This window comes from Artemia sp. Qi Xiang Cuo, chromosome 3 (assembly GCF_049724085.1).
Source record: "Artemia sp. Qi Xiang Cuo chromosome 3, ASM4972408v1, whole genome shotgun sequence".
Taxonomy (NCBI): domain Eukaryota; kingdom Metazoa; phylum Arthropoda; class Branchiopoda; order Anostraca; family Artemiidae; genus Artemia; species Artemia sp. Qi Xiang Cuo.
The window spans coordinates 79,427,672-79,449,083 of record NC_142796.1 but is presented as its reverse complement, the minus strand read 5'-3'; the positions used below and the strand labels follow the sequence as shown (position 1 = coordinate 79,449,083).

Here is a 21,412-nt window from a genome sequence, read left to right as displayed (position 1 = left end):
CCAGCTCCCCTTCGGACTAAGGTATGGCGACAGAGTTTTAGCCGATTGTGACTTCGCTGATGATATTGCTCTGATATGCACTTCTGCAGCTGAACTCGAAGAAGCCCTTAACACACTGTCGGAAGAAGCCCTGAAAGTGGGACTACACATTAGCTGGCAGAAAACAAAAATAATGATCATTGACTCCGCAGGTAACACCGCCAGCTCGCTTGCATTCAACGTATCAGGGCACACCGTGGAGGTTGTCAAGTCTTTCACCTACCTTGGATCTGTCATCACGGAAAATGGCTCAGTCAAAACTAAAGTTCAGTCGCGCATCGGAAAAGCCGCATCAATTATGGCACAACTATGCCGTTCAGTGTGGTCAAAGCCCAACATCAGCCGAAAAACAAAAATGCGGATCTACAACATCACCGTAACCCAAGTCCGTCTCTACGGTGCTGAGACCTGACAGGCTGCTGCTTCTGGTCGTAATGCGATAGATGTGGCCGAAACAAAGTTCCTGAGACGTATTGAAAGGATCTGATGGGACGACTTCGTCTCGAACACCCGATTGCTGCCACTAACAGATCAGACCCCCAACTCTCGTCAGGTCGCTGCACGAACCCTACGGTGGTTCGGCCATTTGGTCCGCATGCCAGCAGAAACACCCGCCAGCACTCTCTTCAATTTTGATCCCCCTGCACATGGCTGGAAGCGCCCCCGCGGAAGGCCCCGGTTCAGATGGTGGGACAGCCTCACCCAGTACCTCTCAATGATCAGCACTGATATACAAGAAGCAGTCACGCTTGCACAAGACCGTTCCGGATGGAGGCGAAGAGTCACGTGTCTCTCTACGCTGGACCACCAGCAGGAGCATTAAGTCAAGTCAGTAAGTCAAGAGCTACCTAAGTTGTACTATGAGTCATGACTGGGGGCCATCACTTAAAATCCTTTATATTGAGAACAATATAATATCTACTTTGACCACGCCTGCTTAATTGAAGACTTCCCCAGAAAAAAATAAGGAGAGTTCTGTTTTAAGACTCGTTAAGTGATTTAATTAAGTCCATTTATTTTACACTGATCTGAGATTTGGCATATAATGTAACTAAAAAGTGTATCTGCTTAAGTTTAAGTTCTGTTTGGACCCAAATTGCAGAGTTGGACCCAAATATTTCCTGACAGCACTCTGGTAAATATCAATTCAAATGTTAACAAACCAAAATATCTAGTTAATAGTCTCTTAACTTATAGACATTTAAAACTTTACCTTAGTAAAGCAACTTGAAGTATTGTTTTAAATCTTACATGAACTCTTGTGACACACAAGAGTTGACACTTCAAAAATTGATACAGAAAAACTAGTCAACAAACAAATGCAGCCAATGCTGTAAATGTACTGTTTTGATATGAATATATGCTCTGCCAATTTGGTGTAAGAAAGAGGATAGCCATGACTATCTTGAGCTATAATTTTTTAATCACAATAATTTAGTTATGACCAAATCAGTACTTGGTTACAAAATGGTCTACAAGTTAACAGGTTCTAACAAGTTCACTCAAGAGTTAAGTAAAAATGGGTTTTGTTCTGTTTATATGAACTAGTTTTGCAGACTTAGTCCTAAGAAGCATAATAGGTGCTATGGGGGAGCAGGATATTATTGGCATAATTAATAAATTTTGATGGGTTTTAGCTTCAGCATGTGGGGATACGTTTAAGAAGCAATATCAAGAAGGCCCAGTTTCTTAAAGTTAGAAATAAACATGGTTGAAAAGGGGCTTCTAGGTAACAAGAAATTGACAGAGTGTGTTGGTTCTATTTACCTAGGTAGCACTACTAGAAAGGATAGTGCATACAGTGAAGATTTAAATAAAAGGATCATCAAGGTGCATGGTGTTTTCAAATAGTTTTTATGAATCAGAAGATATATTATTAAACCAATATTATAAAACTTGAAGTTATGTTGAGGACCATAGACAAGATGTTTTCTAGAGAGATTATCTAAGGATGGTTTAAGGTAGTGGTTCTCAAACTTACTTAGACACTGTACCCCTTTTTACCCACAAGACATTTTAGGTACCCCTTCTCAGTTATCAGTACTAAGTAAACTGTAGCTAAATTATAAATAAAATTGCCCGTCCTAGAGTTAAAGGGTTGTTTTATTTATTTTTTTTTGGCCAGTCATGTACCCCCCAAAAATTTTTGTGTACCCCCAAGGAGTACTTGTACCACAATTTGAGAACCACTGGTCTAAGGTGTTCTTTTGAATGCTCCTGTTCCAAATAGTGAGCTATACGTAAAGCATGAATTGATCCCAGTTTCTATGCCTATAATGAAAGAAAGCTTTATATGATTAAGATTGGGGAAGATATGTTGCTAAATATTGAGTTTTTGGCAATTCATCTGCCAACAAATGAAAAGCACAACCTCCTCAAACTGGGTAAAATAAGATTGCAGGAGGAATTATTTAAGCTCTAAACCGAATTTGGTGGAGGAGGATCATAGTAATTGTTGCAGTTTAGTGCAATCTTGCTTATTTTTCATTAATACACATAAAATAAAGCACATTGCTTGTCATGATGCTTAATAATGTAATGCTTATTTTTTATCCTTAGATATCTGTAAGGGAGAATGGACCAAAAATGTCCAAGCTGTTTCAGCACAAATGTTTCTTGTGATGGAAAAAGTGGAGAACTAGTATGTGAAGAATGTGGGACTATAATTGATGCTTTTGCTGTTGATGCATCTGTAGAGTTTGTTGAGAATACTACTGGTGGTGCTTCACTTGTGTCCAGATTTGTTACTCATGAGGGAGAGGGTGCAGGTAAACGCTTTATTCTTTTCTTCCTTTAGAAAAACTTGCTTTCTTTAAAAAATTTCCACAAGCAATCTAGTTTTTGGGCACAGAATAAAGCAATAATATTGTAATATAGTTTAGATTATTCATGTAGACCAGTGATTCCCAAAGCGATCCAGGTGGACCCCTAGGGGTTCACGGGAGACTTGACGGAGGTATACGTTGGCACAGCAAAAAATAGGGGCTCACAATTCGTAAACGTGGGTCCACAAAAATTTGTCTGGTTTAGATTGTGAAGAACTAGATTCTTGACTTGACTTCGCCTGTCAGTGTAGGCAGATTATATATTTAGAAGCTCAGTGACTGTTATTTGTAAAAACAGTAATCATAATGTACTGTCATCCACCAACAATTTGCAGATAATTGATTGATTGAACCAATAGCTTTAATTTTTTAATTAATGCAGTCCACAAATAAGAAGCTATGCATTGAATATTCCATTTATTTGCACAATTGTGCAATGAGAATGATGAAGACTTCCAACAATTGCCTTTATATATTGAAGTACAGTGGTTGTTGAAAGGTGCATATTTAAAAAGATTTTATTCAATTTTTGAATTAGTTTAGAATTTCTGGAAAGTGAAGATCCAGATTTAAAAGAAAACCTGATCAATTTGAAAATAGACATCGCATATTTAACAGGTTTGTTAAAAGAATTCAATAACATTAATTTATACTTACAATAGGACAACCTCAGTTTATAAAAGACAAAGGTGTAATTTCAGGTTTTCTTTGAAAATTGAAATATATGAAGCACAATATTATTCGGCGCGAATTTTCCCGGTTTTCAAACTTATGACAGGTAGATTGCCTTGATGGGTATATTCAGACATACGTTCAATATCTAATTATCCTGCATGATGACTTTAAAATCAGATTTGAAGATATTCTCACAGTAGAAATACCACCATGGATCATAAATTCATTTGATAAAATAGAAATGAAGAATGTGATGCTACCAGAGGAGCTAGTCAAGCTTAGCACTAACGAGGATCTGAAGGTAAAATGTAAAAGAGGGTATCAATATGGCTGCAGGCAGAAATACCCAAAAAATATCCTGGACTCTGGGGAATTGCTATAAAGCTTTTGATAGCATTTCCCTTGTCATATCTTGTCGAAAAAAGTTTTATAAAAATTTTATAATCAAGCGTTTGAGATTATTTAAGTTTCCAGCTTATCTGTAACTAAATAAAAATGCAGCTTTGAACCAATGTCAGTATGTTCCGAAGCCGTAATACTCTTTTGAAATTAACAAAATGGTATATAAAAAGGAATAGTCTTGTTGCAGTGAGGCACATTTTTGATGGTTGAAATCTCACCTGAGCAAGGCAAGTGTAATCAGAAACTAGACGAAGGGCTTTTTTGTTTAGTTTGTTATATTTATCCCTGGTTTCCCAGAAATAGTAAATTGATCCCTAATGAATTGAATTTTAAATGGCACATAAGGGTCCTCAGGAACCTTGCTTTAAAACTCCTATTTATTGTACATAGTGAAACTTGTTTAAAAAAGTGCTTCTCAAAATTGCTGTGCATCCAGTTAGAATGAGACTGTTATTATAACGATCTTGATTTTGTTTTTTTACCAAAAATGGAGTATCTGACATTTTCATAATTTAACAAAGAGCGTAAATGATCCCTTGAAATTTTTTGTAGTCAATTCATTTTTCTGATTTGTCGCTAACTTGTGAGACTAGTTTTCTTATTTTTCTTCTCAAAAGCATAATGCTTTTTTTTAATGTAATTTTAGCAATAACTATTTTGACTTTCTGGCTCCTCAAATTTCGTGCAATTCCTGTCACCAATTCTTTAGAACAGCGATAAGCATATTGTACGTTGTTCAAACCGGAATCATTTAAGAATTTTCGATATATTTTGTTGGAGAACCAAATTGATCCAGCGCTTCTCCTCTTCCCCTCCACACCACAAACCTTTTACCAAAAAGGGAGGCATCTTGCATCTTTTTAAAACTGAAATCATGTAGGGAATTTAAAAGTGTCTTGTTTTGAGAACTAAATTGGCCTTCTGGCCCTTCCAACACCATCCCTCATCTACCACCAGCTTTGTAGCAGAAAGGTAGGCATGTTGTACCTTGTTTTAATTGGAAACCATATAGGGTTTTCTGTCCGTTTGATTCGAGGGATTAAGTGGCCCGTTTCCTTTCCAACCCTACCTCCACCGACTACTTTCAGCTGAGAAGCTGAATATATATATATATATATATATATATATATATATATATATATATATATATATATATATATATATATATATATATATATATATATATATATATATATATATATATATATATATATATATATATATATATATAAACAACGCTGTCACGCGTTGCTATGATGTTAAAAGAAAAGAGGTTCAAGAAAATTCACCCCTATGGAAAACTCCCCAGCCGTGGAAAATCCCCCCTGCGTGTATATAACGATTACAGTTTCAAATTTAAAAGTCTTTAAGATATTTCCTCTGCTGAAAATTTTCCCCCTGGAAAATATCCCCCCTCCCCCTCTAAGAAGGTTTCCCCTCTTATGTTTATATTTTCATTTTAACTATTTATATAAGTGTAAAGAAAGTGTTTAAGAAATCATTTTGGGACAGTGGTTGTGCAGCCTTCAAAATTTTAAGAAGTCGGAAGATTCAGACACTTTGTAGTGCTCTTGTGCCTGGGCCAGAAGGATTGATGGTCTCAAATTTATTGGAGAAGTTTCCTTGCTCTTTCATCTTTCATTTTTCTTTCACCTCCATTTCCTTTCTAATTCCTCCTGAACAAGTAGAAATACATCAAACATATCTCATGAAAGAAGATACTCTCTAAATTTTTCCTTTTATGACTTTACTTTTCTCAATAAATTCTAGTTTCAATTGGCAACTATGGATTTTGGTCAACGTGATTCTAATTTAAATTTTGTTAATGGAATTAGCCTTGTCAAGCATCAAAGTAATGTGTATTGTCTCTAGAGATTAAGAAGGCAAACCCTTGATGAGAGTTTGGAAGCAGAAAGTTGTTTGTCACCAATTTAACCAGCTTTGCATCAAGATTTGACGGTCGTCGCCACAACTTGGGCTATAACTGCACTCGAGAGCATTCAGATAGAATCAAAAACTGTCCAACTTAATTTCATGGACTGTATGCCAGAAAGGAATAATGCTATTGAACTAAATGCGCTATAGTTCTTATAGTTGTCTTTTCTATTTAAATTACTTAACAAAATGGGCGGAGTCATTTTATATTATCTCCATTTCACTCTTTTAGTGTTTCGTTTCGTTTTAGGCTCCATTTTTGTTCACGAAATATAAAAGACCAACCTTTGATGAAAATTTCGATCTGTCTACCGAGTTTCAGACGGTAAAATAATCGAAAACGTTGGAATAATGGCGTTGTGCGAGGCCGATGCCCAGAACTATGCGGAACGATTTCACTACAACGCCAAAAGTAGATTTTTTTTTTGCCAAGAGCCGGCCAAGCCCTGGATAGTAGTCCCCAAAGCATGAAACTTTAAAAAGTTCTAGCCCCTGGACTGAAAAAGTTGGCGGATTAAGACCTTGAGAAGGTCTCCTTGGCTGTAGATACATTTTTACAAAATTTCGAGCCGGTCCATACTCCTATGAAAATCCATGCGCTCTGTCCCTTTGCCCATACCTCGTGTCCCGAAATCTTCAAGAAGGTTTGAGTACTTTTGGCCAGAGATTGGAGATGACTATCCTGATAGCCAGCAAAACCAGTTAAATCAGCTGAGTTTCAAAACAAGCTTAGTCCAATCTAAGGATGTTCACAGCATTGGTTTTGACTGAACTGGGGCGCATACAAGTCGAATCCAAGCAGCGAGATCCTATATACATATTAGAGTCAATGCTTTTGAAAGTCGTAGTGTATTTTCTTTCAGCTCACAGTTAGAAAAGGGAAAGTAAACACTTTTGAAAAAGGGAAATGAGATGTTTGCCTCTATGTTTTCCTTTTCTTATTTTGTTTCATTTTCCATTTGAATTGCAAGTAATCCATTGTTATCGAAGCTTCAGCTCAAAATTTATTAATTTAAAAAGAAAATGCTTTCTTTTGAACGATAAATATATTTTTGTGTTTCAGACGTTCTACAGAAGCCACTTTCGTAGCTGGACTAAATTGCTAGAATATCATATATTTTGGTAACAGTTTGCTCTCCTAATCGTGCAAAATCTTCAGAATGTTTTTCACATCTGGGTAGCTGCGCTTAGTTTGTCTATGGATAGTACGTTAGTCGATCAACTCAATTTTGGCAATCCTTTCTTTTGCAATTAAAATCCCGTTCGTTTGCCGTCCTCTGTAAATATTCTATGAACAAAAAGGGGAAATTAATAAAAAGACTGATATAGTTCACAAAATATATGTTCCATTAGTACAGAGTAGCCTAAACTGACATATTCTCAACATGGAAGAAGAGTCTCACAACCGCTGTTTTGCGTGAGCTACATTTTAAGGAAGTTTGTTTAATTGTAATGCAATTAGGAGATCTAACACTCTACTCAATCTATTGCCTAAGTAAAAAACGATGTTGGCACAGTGTAGGACCTATTTTTTTTTTATTTTTTTTCTAGACCAGGGCACGTCGTATAGAGAGTTGTTGTAGAAACTTCGAAAAGGGCTCATTCGATTGGAAATTGGAATGGCTAGTGCCCTTTTTAATAGACGAAAGTGATTGGAAGGCAACTAACACCCCTTCTACGTCCCCCATTTCCTAAGAGACATCCAATCAATTTTTTGAGATAGCCATTTTGTTCAGCATAGTTAATTTCCCCATAGAAATTATGTTTTGAGTAGGACACTCCCCCCACTGCCGCCAAGACACGGTTTACAATTTCAGTCCTGGGGGCAGAGGAGCATTTCGGGGAGAGCTTTACCGTAGTAACTTCAAAAAGGGCTCATTCAATTAAAACGTCAATTAATCAATGCTCCTTATAATAGTCAGAAGTGCCTGGAGGGCAACTAACCCCCTTCACGTGCCTAACACTTCCCTCAAAACATACAATAAAAATGTTGAGATATCCATTTTGTTCAACGCAGTCGAAAGTTCTGGAAACTAAGTCTTTGAGGATGACGACCCCCCCTCCCACAGCTCTCAGGGCAAGGGTTGTAAGTTATGCCCAGTGGTATATAAGGTTTTTATAGAAGTTTTTGTAGTAGAAACTTCAAAAAGGGCTCATTCGATTGGAGATTGAAAGGCCTAGTGCCTTTTTAATGGTCGAAAGTGATTGGAGGGCAACTATCCCTCCTCTCACGCCCAAAATTTCTCCAAACACATCCAATCAAAATTTTGAGATAGCCATTTTGTTCAACGCAACTAAAAGTTCTGGAAATTATATCTTTGAGCAGGACATTCCCCCCATAGCCTTTAGGGCAAGGGTTATAAGTTATTCCCTGGGGACATATAAGGTTTTATTGAAAGGTTTGTCATAGAAACTTGAAAAAGGGCTCATTCGATTTTAAATTCGAAGGGCTAGTACCTTTTTCAATAGTCAAAAGTGTTGGGAGGGCAACTAAACCCCCCCACCCTCCCATCTAACGCCCACAATTTCCCCAAATACTTACAAACAAAATTTTGAGATAGCCATTTCTTTAAACGTATTTGATATTTCTGAAATTTGTATGTTTCAGAATGAAAACCACCCCAAAACCCTCATGACAAAAGTTATAAGTTATGCCGTGGGACCATATAAGGTGTCTGTGGAAACTGTTATCGTAGAGACTTGAAAAAGGACTCATTCGATTGGAAATTCAAATGGCTATTGGCATTTTTAATAGTCGAAAGTGATTAGAGAGGAACTGACCCCCCTGTCACACCCACTATTTTCCCAAATACATCCAATCAAAATTTTGAGATAGACATTTTGTTCAACGTAGTTGAAAGGTCCGGAAATTATGTCTTTGAGGACGATCCAGCCCCCACAGCCTTCAAGGCAATGGGTTTAAGATATGCCCTGGGGGCATACAAGGTTTTTTTTTATAGAAAATGTTGTCGTAGAAACTTCAAAAAAGGCTCATTCAATTGAAAATTGAAAGGGTTAATGTCGTTTTTAATAGGCTAGTCGAAACTGATAGGAGGGCAACTAACCCCCTCTCACGCCCACCATTTCCGCAAAAACATCCAATAAAAAGTTTCAGATAGCCATTTTGTGCAACGTAGTTGAAAAGTCCGGAAATTATGTCATTGAGGATGACACTCCCCTCACAGCTCTCAGCGCAAGGGTTGTAAGTTATGCCTTAGGGGCATATAAGGTTTTATAGAAATGAGGGCAATTAACGCCCCTCTCACGCCCACCTTTTCCCCAAACACATGAGGTAGACATTTTGTTCAACGTAGTTGAAAGTTCTGGAAATTAAGTTTTGGCCAGTGTTGTCGTAGAAACTTCAAAAGGGACTCATTCAATTGGGAATTGAGAGGGTTAGTGCCCTTATTAATAGTCAAAAGTGATCGGATGGCGAATGTGGGTTGTAAGTTATGCCCTGGGGACATATAGGGTTTTTTATAGAAAGTTTGGTCATATAAACTTCAAAAGGGGCTCATTGGATTGGAAATTGAAATGGCTAGGGTTCGAAGCCCTATGCATTCTAAAAGTCAGAATATAATTTGTACTTTATTTAAACAAATTCAAATGAATTTACTAAAAAAAATGTGCACTGTTTGTTTAATATACATATGCTGACAATTATTCCTTAAAACCTTAATAACTTTTTGATATCTAAAAGTTATAAAAGTGAAAACATAAAGGAATTTTGTTAATTAAAAATGAAGTTACATTCTGGCTTTCATCAAGCATTGGGTTTTAGAACCCTCCTCGTATTAATTTCTGCTCGTTTTGAGTTTGACTTATTTTAATTTCTGTTTGTTTTGGGTTTCATTTATTTATTGATACTGATTTGTGGTAGTTTTATGCTTGGTAAATTATTTGATTCTATTTTTGTTCATTTTTGGTTTACTGGAGTTCTTTATTTTTTTTTAAGAAAAGCTTATTTTGTGCAAAACGTTTTTTTGATTAATTATATTAATCAGTATATTTTCCCCTTTTAAAGTTAATTCTTTCCTTGACTTGCGCGGGTTGTATACATTATTTACTGTTATACACTGTTATATAGACATTATTTACTGTTATTATGTATCTGATACTTGTTGCAGGTATTGTTGCCTCCAGATCTGTTACATTTAAGAAAGGAGGAGATCGCATCGAAAAGGTTTCCGGACTCTTACGGATAGATGGTGACAGAAATGTTGTAGACTTTGCCAAATCTATATATCAAGATGCTGTTGAGAAAAGATTGACTTATGGCCGATCTGCGGCAATTACTGCGGCTGCTTGCGTATACCTGGCTGCCAGATATAAAAATAAAGAGCTAATGCTAATAGATATAGCTGAGAAGGTGAGATCCCAGTACTGTTGAACCAAAGGATTTTATTTTCCTTCAAATTCTAGAAGAAACAAGTTAAAATACGTCGTTTATTCAGATATTGCATTTCATTCAAACGATAATAACAGTTTTGCTACATCTCTAGATTTTACAACATGGTAATTTTGGTGTTGCTGAATGTAATGTGTATTTTAGAATGTCAAACATTAAAGGGTACTTTTCATTAATTTTCTTACTTCAGATTAAACTCTTAATGGAGTGTCGAACTAATATGCAAAACAGTAACATGAGATTAGGCTATAGATTACATTAGATATTAATTTAAATGGTACTTGGTAAATTGTTCTTCGGAATCAGATCTTTTTTCTTTTTTTTTGATGGTTGTGGTTTAAGCTCCCTGTGATGGCTGTAGATTGTTATTTTCTGTATTTCTATGGTTTTATTGTTTGGCCTATGACGCCAATTCGGCTACCGTTCGATAGCTGAGATTCAGCTTTATATATTTGCCGAATCACATTTCTAAAATTTGCTTTGCATTTATGTAGGTTAAATACGTTGAAACTTGGCTGGAAATTGTTGACGAAGGGATGTTTTCTTATTTTTAAAGAAGTTTAGGTCATTCTCTAAGAAAAGCTGAGCAATGTCACGATTCTGGCCTGATGAATGGATAAGCCTGAAACTATTGAACCTAATTTAATAAGTAGATTGTCCTTTTTGTGAAAGTTACAGCTGTGGGTTAATCGCCAATTTTAATCTTTCGTAGGTAACATAAACCTTGAACTTACGAAATCCTTTGTTCTTAATTGAAGAGAAAGTATTATTTGCTCATGTTGTGTCTTCCTTGTAATTCATAACTGGCTACAGTGGACATGTAAATTTATATTATCAACTTAACCTCTTTAAAATATTTTACATATTTCGGCATTCGAGAATCGAAACCTGTTAGGTAATTTTGTCGCGGACTTTGTATATGTTGCTAATTGGCCCTGTCGCATCAAAATGCCAGATTGGAAAAACCAGTCAATAGCTACATTTCAGTTTGTCCCTACTTAGACCACGATTTATCCCCTCATACCTAGATATAGGAAGGGGGATAGGGGAATTCCCCTAAGAATTTATCAGAAAAAATCTAAGCCCTCCTGAAAAAAATGTTGTCTAATATGCGCAAGGTTTGGACTTCCCTGCTTGTGTGTCAGCTGCTATTATGAAGAAGTAGGCAAATGTATTTTTTGCCCGTTTTTAGCACAAACCAGTCCTTTAGGTAATTCAGTTTAAAATAAAATGAAAAATTATTTTCCTCTGAAACTTTAATCTTTCTCTCCTTTTTTTTTGCTTTTACTAATACGTTTCTTTCTGTCAAATCTGAATTAACTTTGTAAACAGATCTTCGTTTTGTATAAATGCTGTTTTGTGTATGGACTTCAGCAAAAGAGTGTGATTAGGATGGCGAACAGACAACTGAAATATCAAGGGAGATTACCATTTAGTATTATTGAAGATATTTCATCATCTAGTCCTGCAATAAAATTTACCAAACTGTATGCTATATCTGTAATTATGTACAGTGACGCCAGATGACAGAAGACACTTTTCTGTTGATGGACGTTTTTCTGTGCTTGCTAATTTTTGTTTGTTTGTTTGAATTGTCTTCTGGAGAGAGTCGAGACTTTTATGATGTGTCAGTTTTCCTGACATTTGGAGTCCATTTCTTTGATGTCTGCTCTTGGTAATAATCGAATTAATTCGCTCTGTTCCCCGTCTTAATCGGTATATGGGCTTTACTTAATTGGCAAATGACGGTAATAAGGATCCTTTATTTTTGGACCATAACGTGAGTAGGGTGAATTGTGCTATTAACGTGTTTAATGTACGCTATAAGTACTTAAAAATTACTTGTTTTTGATTCAGCAACACAATATATGGTTATACCACATTAAAATTTAATCGAAGACTATTCTTTACTGATTCTAAGTCACAGAACTTTAAAACCACTAAAATTTGCCCATAGTTGTAGTCATTTGTTGATCTAAAATTAACTCTTGATTTTGATGGACTTAATCCGAGAACAAACAAAAAAAGTCTACGGCCACATGCTTGTCCACAGGGGTTCAAGAGAATCCCAACTCTCTCCGTGACTGGTTTCGAAGACTCTTCCCGGGAAAAAGCGACATTAATGCCCTAATAATGCCATTTATTCTCGATCTGATTAAAAGTGTTTACACCAAATTTAAAATACTATGTAAAGTTCAGTTTGCAAGGCCTTTTTTCCTTGAAGAGTGGGGATACTAAATGCAGCCAAAAAATTGATGCAACCTCGCAGTGCTTGCTTCGCTAGCATCAGGTGGCTTTGTGCTATGATCAGCTGTTAGCAGTAGCAGGTGTATCGTGTACAAAATTCATAATTAAGGACTGTTGCTGAACTATTTGCAGTGTTGTTGAGACTTTGGTGGCAACTACTAAACTCTAAACGGTGCTCATTATGAAAATAACACTCATTATTCTGACTCTGTAAATAATGCCGACCCTTTTAGCTCATGCTTTGACCAAGAGGGGTACTTTAAAATTAAGTATAATTTATTGTGAAATCGGATTCAATGCCATCTGTAACATTACCTCTGCGTAGGAGTTTGTAAAAACGCCAAAGTATATCGTTCATAGTTCTTAAAAATCAAGCCCGCGGGAGATAACACCCAAGAAAATTTTGGGCTTTGGAGTCAGATAAAAAATTTTGAAGACAGTTGATACATAGACAAACAAAGATTCTAGTCTTTTGTGGGTCTAAACCCTTCGAGGGTACAGTCTTCTGGCTTCCGTAGCTCATATTTAATTTCCAAAATAAGTGCATAAAGGTTATTCGTCCGGATTTTACTTTTAAGAATTTTTCTTTTCAGTGTCAACTAGATGTCACCAATGTATTCCACGTATTTTCAGATCTGTGTTTCAAACTGAACTTAAAAATACCGTTCCATGATCCTTGTTTGTTTGTTGCTCGGTTTGCTTATGCTCTGGAATTGGGTCAACAAACCAGTGAAGTTATTAAGATATCAACGACGTTCGTAAGACGAATGAAAACTGACTTTATCACTCTTGGAAGGTATCCAACTGGTGTAATAGCTGCTGCCCTGATTTTTGCTTGTAGAAGTGTTGGTAAGTTGTACATTTTTTCTTTGAATAAAACCTATATAATTTGAGAGGAATAAAGTACCCAAAAGGGGAAGGAAAGCACAAATGCAAAATAATGTGTATAGGGGGGTGGTGATTATTTCTTTTTGCTGAGCTGTAGTACTATTTTCATAAAATTAGAGATGAGAACTTGAAGGATTTTAATCGAGAGATGAGAATTATTCCAAATCTCGTGTTTTGTACCTAAAATTTTAATTTGAACCCAAGCTTGAAATCAAAACTATAGGACAGGAATTCCATTACAGCAAATGATATTTTTTCTTATAGCAAGATTTGGGATTCCAGGGCCAATTACTTCCAATTTAATCTTTGTACCACGGATCGTGGCTGATCAAATTAAAAACTCCACCTCTTTCGAGGAATCAATTTATTTTCTTGTTGCTTAGACAAATCCTCTGGTGATTAAGAAAACCCTTTCTACTTTGATTTTAGCAGATGGAATAGTGAAACACTTTTTGGTGATGATAGTGGAGCGAGAGAACTGCTCTTGTAGTCTTTACGAAGCTGAAGTTTGCCCACTTTCCTAGTGTGTCTAATAGATGGTTGAACTTTCTTTATAAGTTCCATTTTTGAGCAAAGCAAACCATCACTTAATGTTTAAAAATTTGAGTCATTGTCAGACATGAGGTCAAATAATCTTGGGGAGACCCCTATCCTATTTCTTGGCAATTTAGGAAAAGATAAGATAAAGCTTTACCGAAGAGGGACTACCACAAGCTACTAAATCCCAATTTGGGTTCCCTCCTCATACTGTATACAAAACGACGAAGCATTAGCATAAAGTAAACAAAAGGGAATTGACAATTAAAAGTTCAAGTTAAAAAAAAATAATAAAAAAGAGTCTTGATAAAAATATAAAACTTAAAGCATATAAAAACATTTAAAACATCAAACCAATTAGTGGGGCAAAACAATAAATGAAACTAAAAAAGTGACAGATAAACCTTATTTATCTAAGGAAACATGTACTTTGTGATAAAGAAGTACTTCGTAATAAAGCGATAAAGGGAATTAGACTCCTTAGAAACCCATCCGTTTAAACGATTGGGGAGACAAACCAGAGGAGACGGGGCCTTGGAGAGTTTCGAAAATTAGAGAAAATATTCGTAGTGCGGGTATTCTTCTCTTTTTTTGTTCTTGGAGCAGGACCACACGTTTTTCCGCCTCACCTGACATCTCTAGGTTGGCTGAGACTATGACAGACCTGCCATCTAGGAATGTAGGTTGGCTGAGAATTCCTACGGTTCGAAATTATACGAGCTCATGACCACAACCCTAGCCGGTTACTTTAAAGGAATACGGCTTCTCACTGGCTCCTTTGTAAGGTAAAGTGTAAGCGTATACGACGGACCTAGGAATAAGCTCGATGCAAACACTATTAATAAATATTTTGCTAGGATCTGCAGAAGCAATCCACCAATTTCCAATGTCCCCCCCTTGGCTGTTCCATCTGAAATACCTGTGATTTTCCCTCACGAAGTTTCAAAGGTTCTTGAGAGACTTGACCCCAATAAGGCAACTTACCCTAGAGACATTCCAGCAACTCTGTATAAACAAAACACAGCCTTTCCAGCTGAACCTCTGACTGCCTTTTTAAACTGATGTCTGTTGAGTGGTACCTTTCCGGATGATTAAAAAAAAAAAAAATAAACAGTTGTAACGCCAGTACCTAAAGTCTTGAATCCAAAAGAGATGAGTGACCTACGACCTATATCTTTGACCCCTATAATAGGGAGGAGTGGGAGCAGGTAGACCTACACAACTGGATTTAGATGAAGAAGTGACACTCACAAAGTGCATCAAAACCATGGACAAGTGGGGTGTTGGACAACTATCCTGAACCGATATAGTCACTCTTGTAGGCGAATATGTGAAGGTGAACAATATGAAAACTACTTTCAAAGACGGTGTTCCTGGTTGGGACTGGTGGAAATACTTCAAACAACGACACGACCAACCGACACAACACAACCTCAAGAAGCCTGAAACCAAAGAGAATTCAAGATACAAACCCGAAAATCCGTTCTTGATCTACGGATTTTTTTATGTTCTCTCAGAGACGTTGAATGAACTTGAACTCCTCGATAATCCCCACTTGGTGTACAACCTGGACAAGACGAGCTTCTGTACTGATCCTTCGAGAACCAAAGTTTTGGTACAGAAGAACTCGCCAAGTTTTCAGCGAACTGCTGGAACAGGGAGAGAAAACACAACAGTTCTCGGTTGCACCAACGCTACAGGGGCAATTCTTCCCCCCTGATCGTATTCAAAGGCAAATCTGTGTGGTCCACTTGGACATCCGATGACGCTTTGCCTGACACTTCATATGCTGCGACAGACAGGGGTTAGATGACGGCTGACGTGTTCTACAACTGGTTCAAAGGCCAGTTCATTCCTAGCGTTGGGCAAGAACGTCCAGTTCTGCTTCTTGTTGACGGTCATGGCTCTCATTTTTCGCTGCAAGTTGTGCAGCATGCAATGAACGAAAACATCACGATTCTGAAGCTGCCATCCTATACGACACAAATGTTTCAACCTTTAGATGTTGGCGTATTCAAGGTTTTTAAAACCACGTATGACCAAAGGCTAACAAACTGGGAAAGGAAAAATGTTTGAGAAACGTAACCGAAAGCAGATTTTGTCAAGAGGATAATTGAAATTTGGAAACAAGCAGATCCAGTTCTAATCTAGAAAGCGTTTGCATCAACTGGAGTTTATGATCCTAGCGTACCAGAGAGAGCCAACCGTGCGAAAATCAACAGAGAGCGGTTTGACCCGCAGAAACTCAGGGCTTACGATGCCTTTCTTGAAGAAAAGAAAGAGAACAAGCAAAGAAACCAGCACGAGAAGTCAACAGCCGATAGGATTAGTGTTAGAGTCCAGAGAGAAAGTGACAATCTGACCGTCAACATCAACATTTCTTCCCCTGAGAAGAATCCACCAACTCCAATGAAGAAGACCTTTGAAGAGCTCCTGTTAGAGAGTGTAAGAAAAGAACCGAGAAGTGAACCAGGCCAGTGGAAAAAGATCACTGAGAAAGCTGCGGAAGTGATCACTTCTAAGGTGTATTTAGAACAACTTTAGAATCACAAGAAGGAAAAGGAAAAGGTAGACAGGAAAAAGGGTGTGGGAGAGAAAACTAAAGCGAAAGAAACCGGTGATACCTAGACCTCTGGTGCCAAAAGCAAAAGATGAAGCTCTTACGAGAAGCGAACTCCCCAGTTCCCTTGTCTGACACTGAAAGCGAGTCCGAGATACCGTACGCTGACACCGATGATGACATTTCTCTTGAAGAGACGTGTGTTCTTGATGACCTCGATCAGCCTGGCCCTAGCAAGAAAAATATCAATACGAATCCCAACCATTATTATGCTGTGTATTACGACGACTCACCTTATTTTGGCAGAATTGTTGACTTTGTTGATGAAGGGGTCGTTAAGATAAAGTTCCTAAAGCTCGACTCAGCAGCGACGTACGAGTTTAGCTGGCCCAAGAACGATGACATCACAGACGTCGCAGAAGAGTTTATCTTGGGAGGGCCCCTCACTCTGAAGGGCACTGGACCCTTCACCATAAGCGAGCCTCGCGAAATGGTGAAACGCCACAAGGAAAGGAAGAAAATCTATGAAAAAAAGCAGTGATCACCTAGTTCTTCTGTGTTTTGCTTTTAAACTTGCTTTTATCAGTATTTGAAGTCGTCGTGTTTATTATTTTTACCTTATTTTTAATATACGAATTTCAAGGAAGTTAGCAGATGGATTCTGTAGTTACAGGAGATGAAGGCCCAGAATTTCAGGTCCCCCAGTCCTCCAGAAGACTATTTAAATGCTGGCTCGTGGTGGTTTAATCACTTTATTATAAAATTATCGTGATAATCCATGGTTTGACAAATTGTAAAAACGAGATTTGTTTTTCATAAAAAAAAAAACCACGACTGCAAAGCTGAATAACTCCGGTAGTTCGGAAGGTAAGCGCATGAAATTTGGAAGAAACATAGATTCTGGGGTGCTTATACCACCAACCAAAGCTAAGATTTTTTACTCCTTCAGGTACAAAGATATTGACCTCGTCTGGAATTGCCCATTTTTTGGTGGCTAATTCTAGACACCATGGAAAAATTTCAAATTAGGTCACCAACCCCCTTTATGGTTCGAATTTCGGAAGTTTCTAGTTCTTCTATGAAAGCTAACAGTCTGAACTTTCATATGAATCTGATTTTACGACAAGATTTTAAGTCTGCTGGCTGGAGGAATTTTTTGAATCCAAAAAAAAAGGTCAAAGTGTCCGGAATTACCCTGTTCACCTTATCTAAAGTTTTCGGACATTTTCTAAAGAAATGGTTACTAGAAGATTTCTGTGATAAAATAGATCCCTGTCAGTATTGATTTATCAAAGAATCTAGCACAGTACATTATATCATCAAAATTGTGGAAGAAGCCCTGGAGCATCTAGAAAATAAAGATGCATTTGTAGAAATATTGCAAGCAGACTTAGAAAAGGCTTTTGACAAATCAAGCCATCCGGATATTCTTGAGTTAATGACAGATTTTAGAGATTTTTTTAATTCGGATAGTTTATAGTTTTTTGCACGGACGGCAACAGTGTGTTAGTGCTGATGGGGTACAATCGGATTTCTTCAGCTTTTCTGTGGAATATCAAAAGGTACCAAAACGGGACCTGTTTTATTTTTAATACTGTGTAACAAAATTGCGACTTGGCTTGAAAACAGAGCGAAGTTTGCAAATGATTTATCATTGCTGATACTTCAGAAGCTAGGATTCATGATTAGTACAGATGGCATGATTCCCCGTTTGGAGGCTGACTGCTAAGAAAAACGGCTTTCAATTAATAGAAAAAAGTCAACACTTATGAGAGTCTCGTTTTTGAAAACAGAAGTTCCTAGTCAAAGTGATATAAATGTAGCAATTGTAAATAATATGACAATTTTCAACCCAAAAATGTCATGGATGGATCATGTAAATAATTGTACTAAGAAGGCGAATATAGCGTTTCGTAATCTAGTTACAATTCGGCGATTCGGTTTTAGTCGTTTTTCACTGTTGAATTTCTATGAACTGTACGTTAGGAGTATTTTAGAGTATGCTTGTCCTGTTTGGCATCTGGGGCTAAGAAAAGAGCAAAGAAATGACCCTGAGAATGTGCATAAATGTGCAGAATCCGTGTGATATTAGGTCCGGAATTCGCGAGTTATGATGATAGCCTTAAAATCTTAGGCCTAGAATGACTTGATGCTAGGCGACACCAGCTTACAATGGCCTTGGACAGAAGGTTTTGGGGTCAAGCTTGCTCCCTGAACCGGCATGAACAGGGTGTAATACAAGGCACCAGAACAAACTGGAGCCTTGTAAGCCCGTTACCAACCGATACAGATTGTCTTTTTGACAATATTTTGTTTCTCATTTTAATAAGTAAGTGACAAGGAAGAGTGAATATATAATTATATTTTGTGTCTCATTTAATTCATGTTATTTGACATAGTAAATTCGTATCGTCTGATAAATGTTTCTTGGGCATTTGTTTAACCGCGAACTCCCTAGAGTCGGTGCGAGTATTGGAAATGGCGGAATTAGCAGATGGCAAGCAAATGCTATTTTACTTTCTTTTAAGTTGGAAGGCAGGGCTTTCAGGACGAATGAGCGTGGGATTTTACTCTATTTGTGAATAATCATGGACAATTAATTTTGGACCAAATCAATTTTACAGCTAAGTTCACTGGAAAGATGCGGATGATAGACCAGACAGACGTATTGCAAATAACGGTATGACAAAAGCAAAAACGGGAGGAATTCATCCTCTCGTACTTATATTTATCCAGAACTTTAGGCAAGGAGAACGACGCATTTGCTCGTTTGTTGATATTTAAAACAGGTATATTTCACTTAAGATTATCGGAAACTGTGACGTCAAGGAGTTTGACATGTTTTCACTAGTATTTCGGGTGGGGTAAGGTCTGACAAATGGGAGCAGATTTCGGGAAGTTCATGGTCCAGATACTTGGCTTAGGAGTATTTACTTTCATGTTAAGACTCTTCGCTTCGTCCGCAGTATGGGTTAGGACTTCAAGGAGATTCCTTTAATATTTCTCTGGCAGACTTCGAGGATCGACAAGCCATCCACGTATTTCTGTCTTGGAAGGAGATTCTTTATTGACCATAAAAGGTACATTTGAACAATTTGAAGGTTGATCCCAGTAAGTTCATAAATGAAACAGCTTAGAAAATTTAAACGCACGTCCATTTCTCATTTTGATTTGAATGGGTCAATCGCCTGAAGTAAAATATCTAGTTATATTTGGTGTTCGAATAGGGAGAATGTTGCTGGATGGCCTCAGTGAAATTGCCCTGTTAAAAAAAATAAACAAATAAAGAGTGTTAGATGGTGAATGGTTTTTCTTTCGATATGTGAGTAATAAATACCCGAAAAATGAGGAATTCCTCCCCGCAGTTGACTGTGCTGATTTCTCTTCGGGTCGGCACCTATGGATTCGCAAGGTGTCTCTAGGTCCAAAATTTGGTGCCAATTAAACTCTCTCGATTTTTGTTAAAAATCAATTTCATCCATATCTTGAGTTAAAAGTAATTTTAGAAGATATTTCAAAAATATTCTCTTTGATGAAGGTGGAGAAATTTGAAGTGGCTTATTTCCGTTTAAAGTCGTTGGTTGAATGCTTTTGTGTCTTGTGTATTTTAAGTTTTATTCACTGTAGCCCAAATTCTCTTTCAGGCATACATAAAAGTGTGGACGATCTGGTAAAAGTCGTTAATTTGCATCATTCAACAATCAGAAAAAGAATGATGGAGTTTGCTCAAACTGAATCTGCCAAATTGACTACAGAAGAACTTAGACGAAGGGATGCGACTGGACAAAATCTACCTGGATCTGATGTGAGCGTCATTATTAAGCATAGTATTGTCAATGTTATAGTTTACTTGCATGTACATAATCAAATTTTCGCTGCAGGGGGTGGGGCTGAAGTGAGCAATTTTTGTTAGAGATTTGCAATACTACCATAAGCTTTTAAACGGCAAGACACCTGGCTGTTGGTTTCATGTTGACTGTTTTTAGTCTGCTTGACAAAAGCATACTTATTTGGGCATTAGTTTTGGTCTCTGTTTATTCGAAAGATAAGTAGAACCTTTAGTTTCCCTTTTCTTTGATTTTTTTTAACGGTACACTAAAAAAAAATTCGTTCGTGTTTTGTTTCAATTTGCTCAAGAAAATGGTGCACAAAGATTTGGTAATACTAACATAAAGGGGTTAAATGGGTTGGAGACGAACAATTTGGCTAATTTTTTTTTCTAAAGATGTATTACTCGTTTTTTTTCCTTTCTATTTTTACTGCAATTTATAACCATCAGTTCCAAATTTGAACTCTTGAAGGACCAGTGATTTGTTTTAATAAGCAGGACTTAGATGTGGGTAGATTAATCTTTCAGGTAATCTAAGGTCAGTGTTGCAGCCCGACTTGACTGACATACAAGCGAATGTCTCAATTTATTATGTAGTTAGCAGTGTTCTGTCAAAATGATTGAAAAGTTTTTGAAACATGGGAAAGAAATGACATAAAAGAAGAATTGGGATGGTTAATATGCAGAAGCACAGAGAAAGCTTAAAGTTTGAAAAAATCTATACTTCAATTAACCCCTTCTCACTGCGTATGACATTAATCGGTTTAGTAGGTTTTTAGGCCCAAATTTTCATTCTTTCATTTGAAAATTATTTAGATCTATTTGTTTGCGGGAACAGAAGTATGGAGCGTACCCAGCATTCAAATTACATATTTCCTACAGTTTTCTTTCTTGTCCATTTTATTTGTCTGTTAGCCTTTTGTACAGATATTATTTGAGGTTGAGAGTTATTAGATAATAAGAAAGTAAATTTCTGTCATGAAATTCAAGGGAAGTTTAAAGTTAAAAAAGAACAGAAATTGCCTCATCTGTGAAGAAGGCTGTGACTCTTGGCCTTTCGTTCTTTA

General features: G+C 37.1%; 1 protein-coding gene across 2 annotated transcripts in view; it reads left to right on the top strand.

The window, feature by feature from the left end:
- LOC148954583 (uncharacterized) overlaps nucleotides 1–21,412 on the top strand; it is a 60,997-nt gene that overhangs the window by 9,107 nt on the left and 30,478 nt on the right. For both annotated transcript variants that reach the window (XM_089087160.1, XM_089087159.1), the window contains exons 2-5: nucleotides 2,599–2,807; nucleotides 10,004–10,245; nucleotides 13,125–13,380; nucleotides 20,161–20,321. In XM_089087160.1, the coding sequence (XP_088943286.1) occupies nucleotides 2,615–2,807; nucleotides 10,004–10,245; nucleotides 13,125–13,380; nucleotides 20,161–20,321 (852 nt within the window). In that variant the 5' untranslated portion in view covers nucleotides 2,599–2,614. The remainder of the gene's footprint in view (nucleotides 1–2,598; nucleotides 2,808–10,003; nucleotides 10,246–13,124; nucleotides 13,381–20,160; nucleotides 20,322–21,412) is intronic.